This window comes from Cannabis sativa, chromosome 3 (assembly GCF_029168945.1).
Source record: "Cannabis sativa cultivar Pink pepper isolate KNU-18-1 chromosome 3, ASM2916894v1, whole genome shotgun sequence".
In the NCBI taxonomy this organism is placed as follows: domain Eukaryota; kingdom Viridiplantae; phylum Streptophyta; class Magnoliopsida; order Rosales; family Cannabaceae; genus Cannabis; species Cannabis sativa.
The window spans coordinates 4,601,197-4,610,292 of NC_083603.1; the positions used below are offsets into that span (position 1 = coordinate 4,601,197).

The window sequence follows — 9,096 nt, forward strand, 5'->3', positions numbered from 1 at the left end:
AATTTTACTATTTTATTTTTAAAATGGTACAAAATAGTACTGAGTTTAAATGGTACCGGACAAATTCCAGAAATATAAATTAAGTATTATTACACAAAAAATTAAACTTAGTACTTGTAAATAGTTGTTACATAAAAATAAAAGAAATGACTTTATCGAATTAAAATCTGAGTTGAGTCGCGGATTAGGTCGCTCTTTAAGATGTTTGTAGCACTGTCCAGAATTGTGCAAACAGACTATTAGCCTCGTCGTCCCCAAGATAAAATAGCCCAGTCGAAAACACGATATCAGAGCTCTATTATACGATAGAGAACCGTCGAAATACCACACTCAATAATCGTACTACTGCCTGAAATACATATTTAATATAATCGTATATATTGTATATTTTTTTTGTGTAATAGATGTATTTCTTATATCATATTTATGTATTATATAGGCAATGCACAGAATGTAGTAACAAGAAGAGAGAAACGTTAGAATATAAGATCGTGTGAACAATGCTGAAAATTAAGGAAAGAAAAAAATTTTATTTGCTAATTAATTAAACACGTTTAAAAATTATTTTAATAAATTAAATAAATAATAATAATTTAATAAATAATTTTTTTTTGAAAAAATTTACTCACACTCTTCACTTCTCTTTTTGTAAAATTTCACAAAGTTCCAATAGTATTTAACTCCCAAAATTAAACTTAGATATTTACAATACAAATTACACTTAAAAAAAAAAAAAAGAAAAAAACTAGTGTGATTTAAGCATAGGAAAGAAGATAAGGCACAAGAGACGCAGAAAGAGGAAGAAAAGAAAAAGGAGTGGAAGTGGAGCTCTTTACGTGGTTTTCTTTCTCTAACTCTCCTCAACTCTCAACTCTATTCTACTCATGAAGTTTCTCCCTTTCTTCTTCTTCATCTTCTTCTTATGTTAAGCATGGCAGCAGAACCCGCTTTTGTAAGAAAATCAACTGCTTCAGCCACATTGCTAACTTCAAAATGCAGTAAACAATTCAAACGCAAGACTTGCTCTTCTTATATTCAACTCCCTTTACTTTATTCTGCTGCCAGAGCTTCATATTCAATCGATGATGACAAGAACAAGGTCTACAAACAACTGGGTCAGCTCCACTTTCTCTGTTTAATGGGTTTGTTTTGATGTTAGAATTGTGGGTTTTTATTAGGTGCCTATCACCTGTTTGAGATTATTTCTCATTCATTATTCTCTGTGTTTAGAACAAATTCACATGTCAGAGTTTTGTTGAATCACCATGTATTTTTAGAACCTGATGAACAAGTGTAAAGAAATGTAATCAGTGGTCAGGTTATTATTAAGTTTTATTTCGACGAAAAATGAACTAGTATTATTTAGTATCATTTTTTTAAAATGTAAGGTTTGAATTGTTATTCAATGAAACAGAATACAGTGTTTACAATTTTATTTACCTTATACAGAATGTTCTTTGGTGGTTATATTTGGTTGTGTTGATTATCGATTTCTGAGTTGTGTAATGGGATGTTTTTGGTAATTTGTTTTAGGATTATTTGCATTGAAAAGGAAGATTGAAGAGGCTGTTTTGAGAGCTGAAATGCTGGCCCCTGCTGCACTTGAACGTGAAGAAGCAAAACGAAATAAACAGGAAGAAATGATAAGAGCTTATGACCTTTGGGATGATCCAGCTAAATCTGATGTCATTCTTGCCAAATTGGCTGATAGTGCAAAAATTGTTGATGCCCTTAAGGATTTAACATATAAGGTGATAATTCATGCATAGGATTTTTCATACATGTTATGATTTTTGTCAATAAAACAGTCTTTAGAACTTGTCCACGTGAGTTGGTGAACTCTCTTATATGTTAATTTGTATACACTTGTTGTCCTGATTTTCTGTTTTTGGTAGCAATACTTTACATTTTTTTTGCAAATTTGAGGCATTAGTTAAATCCCACCGTTAAATGCTGATTGGATTGTCACTGTGTACACCTATGTATACGTGGCATGTTTTTATTGGCTTCAAAATTTTAGTGCCACATGTGCACAGGTGTACACTAGCAATCCCAATTGACATTTAACGCCTCAAATTCGCCGTTAATTACCATTTTTACTCTGTTAGATGGAATGATTATGTTTATTGATTCTTATTTAATATATTATGTGTGCAGGCTGAAGAGGCAAAGTTAATAACTCAATTGGCTGAGATAGATGCTATCAATTATGGGCTTTTTAAGCAAGCATATAGTGCTTCTTTAGATGTAAGCAAGATTTTGGATCAGTATGAGATGTCCAAGCTTCTAAAGGGGCCATATGACATTGAGGGAGCATGTGTAGTTATTAAAGCTGGATCTGAAGCTCACTCTGAGGTTTGATAATCTTTTATGTATGATCTTGACATGATTTTTCTGTAAAAGTTCAACAAAATGATTATTGTTTCTCCTGTGCTTTCAGATATGGGCAAGTCAACTGTTGAGAATGTATACGAAATGGGGCAAAAAACAAGGACGAAAAGGGAGAGTGGTCGACAAGCGTCGTTCGATGAATGGTGGGATTAAGTCAGCAACTATAGAATTTGAATTTAAGTATGCATATGGATATCTTTCAGGAGAAAGGGGTGTCCACTTCATGATTAGAGGTCTTAATGAGGTACAACTTCTGTTTTGCTATTAATCTCTGCCCAATTATTTTGAATCAGTTGCTTATTTCTAAAGTTTTCTTCCATGTCTTATTTTGATAGAAATATTCTCTTTTGCTATACCTTATTAAGTGTAGTTCTTCAGCCAATACATACATATATGCTTATACTTTTTCTCCATTTCTAAACCATTAACATTTGTGAAATGCTAAAAAGGACCAGTGGTCCCTAGCACCCTCCTCGGTGTCATATCGCTACTGATACAATTAAGTATCGGATCCTATATAACTTAAGATAATAATTTTTTAGGAATATCGCTAACTAATCATAAGGTGCCACCTCTAGGTGTTGCTAGGCACCACTAATACCTAATAACAATGCTCTTAAGATTTCGCAGGTGCCTTTAGCTATTTCTTTTCACTTCCCTTTATTGATGTGTATTGTTTCTTCTGTTTATTTACTCTCTTGACTAAGATATGATTCTAATGTGTTGTGTGAAGAGTAATTTCACTGTTTGTTCCATTGTGCTTTATATTCCAATTTAGTTCTCATTCCAATATAGAACAATGCAGTCTGGTTTTTCTTCCACATTCTAAATAATATAATTGTAAGAGACAAGACAATGGTTCCATATATTGTCATGTCTCTGATAAGACCCGAGAACTCTAAACTCAAGCACACAATGAAACAATAGCAAATAGCTAAAAATAGCAGCAATAGTAACAAGAGAACAGTAGCAAAATAGTAGCCAAACACGTATGTATTATATGTATGAGGACAGCAATTACAATTGGTGGGAGCCCTTAGGCCCCTTTGATGCAAAGAGTGATTTACTCAATACATTGCATATCCTTTCTACTATCTTACTCACCTATATATACTATTGTATTCCCTCCTAAACACTACCCTCAATACAAAGACTCAAATACTCTTTTATTTAATATATACTAGCACACCATATTAATCCTAGGGCCTAACAGTCTCATAGCTCTATAATCTATTCTCAAAGTATTACAGCTAAGTTTAGATTCTATTCATCTTGACCGAAAATTTCACTGCTTAACATGTTTGTGGAAATCATGCAGAGTAGCTCAGCAAGCGTAGACGTTGTTCCCCTGTTCCTTGAAAACAGTTACAACCTTCAAATTGACGAAACCGATTTGAATATCACATCCTCCTCCATGCTTGAAGAAGAACATAGTAGAACTAGACCTTCAGTCTGCATTCAGCACATCCCAACTGGCATAAGTGTCCAATCAGCAGGTGATATATTCATATTTATACATCTAATTATAATCATTTCTCATGTTTACATGACAATATGATCCAATCCTATAAACAAAATCCTCCTCATACCTATTTCATCTATGTAATGAGTAACTAAGAGTTCAAACCAAAGACACTGGTTTTCTCCCACAAGGTCTAATAATCGAGTCTCGCTTGTTATAGGTTCCTGGTCCCCAAATATTGTAAAGTTAGGCGGGCGATCATATCAGCATTTTCAGTGCCATTAGTTTCTGTATTATGCTTCAATCCACTTCTTCATTTGCAGGGGAGAGAAACCAATTCTCGAATCGAATCAAAGCCCTTAATCGGTTGATGGCAAAGCTTCTTGTGATTGCATGGGAACAAGGAGTGTCCGATGTAAGTGACATCGATAGTGAGGCCATTGTGGATGTCTGGCAAAAGGAGACTAGGAAGTACAAGTCTCAACCCCATAAGCTAGTAGAGGATCTAAAAACCGGTATCCAACTTCCCGGTCTAAATTATGTATTAGATGGAAATCTTGAACCTTTCATTGGGGCTCTTATAATTTTAAGACAGTCAACTGATAAGTTTTAGTTGAGTTTGCTTGCACATAGTTCATCTTTTGAGCTTCCATGGAAATTGCACTAATTTTGTTCAAAACCCGTTAGAAAAATAACATCTCAACAACAAAAGGCGCTAATTATGGTACGGCCAAGAATGGAATGGCAAATGAATTTGTTTGCTGATTCAATTTGATTTTGCTCATCACAAAGTTGCAGATTCAAGCCAAGTTCTTATTTGTCTATTGTGCCACAAGTGTATGATATTTTTTTTTCCTAGCACTTGGTTGACCTTGACACAAGTCAAAATGTTCAAAGGGAAAATTTGAAGAACAACAATTGCACCAACTAAACCAATATGTTGTATTTTATTTATTTTTTATGATTAATATATAGGCTAAAGGATTATCATTTTTGCCAATATCATTAGGTTTTTTTTATTGGGAAAATTACGTAAACTATTACATTTTGTAGAAAAAAAAAAATCACTTACGTTCAAAATAATAACAATAAAACAACAACAAAATAATAAAAAAAGAAATAAAAAATAAAAAACAAAATAACAAGAGTACAATAGAATAATATATCAAAAGATTGTATTTTTACTTTATGTAAATAAAATCTTAAAAATCGTAAAATGTATAAAATTTCATACAAATGTATTTTTATAATTTTTTTTTGTTGTTTTGTATTTTTTTTTTTTTAAATAATCCCATCTGTATTTTTGGTACTTGAAGAAATTGTAACTTAATTTTAGGGAGGAATTAGAAAATGGGTGCAAACTGCAAACAAATTAATTTAAGGTGCAAATTGATAATAACTATATAAATATATATATATATATATCTTACATACAAAATTAGGGCTCTTTTTTCTTTTTCGGGATATATAATAATAATTCTTTTTCTAGGGTTATTAACTTATTATTAATATTATTGTCTTTGATTTCTTATACATTATATAACTTATTACTCGAATTTTAGATTAACTTAAAACATATATCAATCTATGTAAGGATATGAATTTATATTATATTTCTGACAAGGTCATGTTATTATTCTCTCTTTAATTAATTCTTCAACGTATTATTAATAGTAATAATACACTCAACGGATTTAGAATAAAATAGAATAACTAAACAAAAAAGTCATATGATAAAGAGAAATTAGTTAAATTAATATTATGAAATTAAGAATTACAATTATGCTCTCGTCTTGGTTATTATAATATCGAGGTGTAGAGGGACTGTCAAGTTGTAACGAAACTTGTAAATAAAAAAGAAACTTGTCTAGCAATTTAAAGTTAAGTTTTACAAGATATTTATTTAGTTTGTAATTCACTAATGTTTCTAACATTTTATTTTGTAATTGCTCTGCGAATTTTATTGTCCATAACCTTGTTAAACAGGCTCTTTCTCTTGGTGAGACAAGAGTTTGGTGGCTAGAGTTACCCGAGTTTTCGTAAGATTTTGGTTTTGTTTTGGTTTTGGCCTAATGATAATTATCTTTCATTCAAAAAAAAAAATTAAAAAATTAAGAGGATAAAACAATTAATAAACAATAGATGATAACTCAAACACTAATACAAATGAATAAAAAAAACATTAAATACAATAATAATGATATTAAGAATAAAGCTATGAATATTAGAACTCTAGTCTTCTTCTAACATTAGGGAACAATTTGTTTGAGGAGGACAACGATGAACATCCGTTTTTTTCTTCATTTAATTTGACTTTAGTAAGATCATTATCATCATTCGGTGAATAAGTAATGTTGAGATCCATAGCAAAAACCACCCTTTTACCTGATGATTGTGAATTAGGGAACATTTTGTTTGAGGGCGACAACAATGAATATCCTTCAACAAGATCATTATCATCACTAGGAGTATAAGTAGGAGAATAAGTAATGTTGAGATCCATAGCATTATCATCACTAGGAGTATAAGTAGGAGAATAAGTAGTGTTGAGATCCATATCATTATCATCACTAGGAGTATAAGTAGGAGAATAAGTAATGTTGCGATCCATAGCAAAAACCACCCTTTTACCTAATGATTGTGAATTAGGGAACATTTTGTTTGAGGGCGACAACAATGAATATCCTTCAGCAGGATCATTATCATCACTAGGAGTATAAGTAGGAGAATAATTAATGTTGAGATCCATAGCATTATCATCACTAGGAGTATAAGTAGGAGAACTAGGAGTATAAGTAGGAGAATAAGTAGTGTTGAGATCCATATCATTATCATCACTAGGAGTATAAGTAGGAGAATAAGTAGGAGAATAAGTAATGTTGAGATCCATAGCATTATCATCACTAGGAGTATAAGTAGGAGAACTAGGAGTATAAGTAGGAGAATAAGTAGTGTTGAGATCCATATCATTATCATCACTAGGAGTATAAGTAGGAGAATAAGTAGGAGAATAAGTAATGTTGAGATCCATAGCATTATCATCACTAGGAGTATAAGTAGGAGAACTAGGAGTATAAGTAGGAGAATAAGTAGTGTTGAGATCCATAGCATTATCATCACTAGGAGTATAAGTAGGAGAATAAGTAATGTTGCGATCCATAGCAAAAACCACCCTTTTACCTAATGATTGTGAATTAGGGAACATTTTGTTTGAGGGCGACAACGATGAATATCCTTCTTTTTCTTTAGCAAGATCATTATCATCACTAGGAGTATAAGTAGGAGAATAAGTAATGTTGCGATCCATAGCAAAAACCATCCTTTCACCTAATGATTGTGACGATGATGATGCTGAAGTAGCTAGTTTTTTAATAGCCACTTCATCATCATCATCATCATCATGTTTGTTATTTTTTCTTGGACGTTTTGATGATAAGATGTCATCTTTAACAAGATGTTCAATATCAGATTGTTGCGGTGGTGCTGGTGGTAGTGATGGTGGTGCAATGCCTTCTCGAGTCCAATTTTTATGAACTCTCACGTGTTTGTGAAGAGTAATACTCTTTTTTCGAGAGAAATATCTCTTGCAAAAGTAAAACTTATAAAGAGTTGATGATGGTGATATCATCAGTGGTATGTTATGAGTTCGCCTATGAACGAGCCCTTTACCATTGTTGAAAGTAGTCTTCTTAAATTTTGAACACTTAAACATCATTGTTACTTCTTTCTTACTAATAACCCTAATTTTTAAAAGTGATGAATAATGAACTAATGAAAGTTTATGGCATATAATAATTCATCGGTAGTGATGATCAATATATATATATTTTCAAATCTTTATTATATTAGGATTAGGATTAGTTACATATTTTAGATTTTTTTTAGTGGATATTTTAGATTATATCTATATATTATTAATTTAAAGAATAATTCAAAATATACATCAGATTCTTTATACGTTTATTTTTTTTTTAATAAAAAATCAAATATATAGATATTTTTTTTTGAATACACAGTAATTAATAAATTAATAAAAAAAAAATCAACTCCTAATAATTAGCTATTTCTAGTCACATTTTTTAAGGGAATCTAGTCAAAAAATTTAAATACAATTTATTTTATAGATTTGCAATCGGATTAATTAGTTTAAAAATATTATTTGTAATCTTTTTGATCTTAATTAAACATACATATTCTTTATCTTTTTTAATTTTATTTTAAAATAAAATACGTTCTTATAAAAATCCACTTTTTTATATTACATATAATTTAACTAATTACAAAAATCACAAGAGTACTTATGCTTACATTTTTTATAACTAAATTATGACAATTGTGTTCAATTTGCCCTAAAATGGAAAGAAAGATTATGAAAAGAAAAACAAGGTTTGGAATTGCAACTTACAAAATGACTACAAAATTAAGACATAAAAGTATAAAACTTAACCTAATTTTTCACAACATTAATTAAAAAAACTATGCAAATACTGAATTTTGTTATAGTAAAAATGCATTTTGTTCTTCTTACATTCTCGTAGATTAATAGTCACCAAATCACTTAATGTAAAGATGATTTTCGATTCTACTTAACTAATTACAGAAACGATTCTATATCTTTTTGCTTTCGCTTCTCTCTAAATTTACAGTGATAAATCTTGATTTATTTAATCATTAATTACCAATTCTTAAGCACATTAAATACACTTATAACAAAATTTAATTAGCCGAGAATGATTTTTTTTTTTTTTTTAAACTAGTTAATATACAGTATTTAGATAAAATTCTATTTTTTTATAACAATTTTGGAGATGAATGTTTATAAATTATTAGAGCTTAAATACATGATGTTAAATTAAGAATATATTAATATAGGAATTTTAAAAAAATTATTAATAAAGAATGAGTACGACCGACTCTAGGTTAAGACGAGCTAAGCTGACGAGCTAAGCTGACGAGCTAAGCCGATATTAGGGGCCTAAATAAAAAGCATCTTTTAAAAAATATATAATTTTTAAAAATATTATTTATTTTTATAATAAATCTAATTTTTTTAAGGTCTATTTAAATTTAGGGTTCATCCTCGCCAGAGACGGACCTACTCTTATAGCCCCCACTAACAAAAATATTGCCTTTTAAAAAATTAAATGTATTTTTTTTTAATTTGATAATTATAAACCAAAATAATAAAAGAGTCCCCATAAAATTAAATAAATATAGTAAGAATAATTATAATATAAGTATAA

At 30.1% G+C, this 9,096-nt stretch overlaps 1 protein-coding gene across 2 annotated transcripts; it reads left to right on the forward strand.

Moving 5' to 3' along the window:
* Positions 1-751: 751 nt before the first annotated feature.
* Positions 752-4,623, forward strand: LOC115711136 (peptide chain release factor PrfB3, chloroplastic-like). 2 transcript variants are annotated; one of them, XM_061111506.1, is made up of 6 exons: positions 752-1,115; positions 1,534-1,751; positions 2,158-2,355; positions 2,441-2,635; positions 3,710-3,887; positions 4,177-4,623. In XM_061111506.1, the coding sequence occupies exons 1-6, from the start codon at positions 923-925 to the stop codon at positions 4,464-4,466; spliced, it is 1,272 nt and encodes a 423-aa protein (XP_060967489.1). In that variant the 5' UTR covers positions 752-922; the 3' UTR covers positions 4,467-4,623. The 2 variants fall into 2 exon arrangements, with proteins under 2 accessions (XP_060967489.1, XP_060967490.1); XM_061111507.1 differs by having other exon boundaries at positions 753-1,115; positions 4,074-4,623.
* Positions 4,624-9,096: the final 4,473 nt, after the last annotated feature.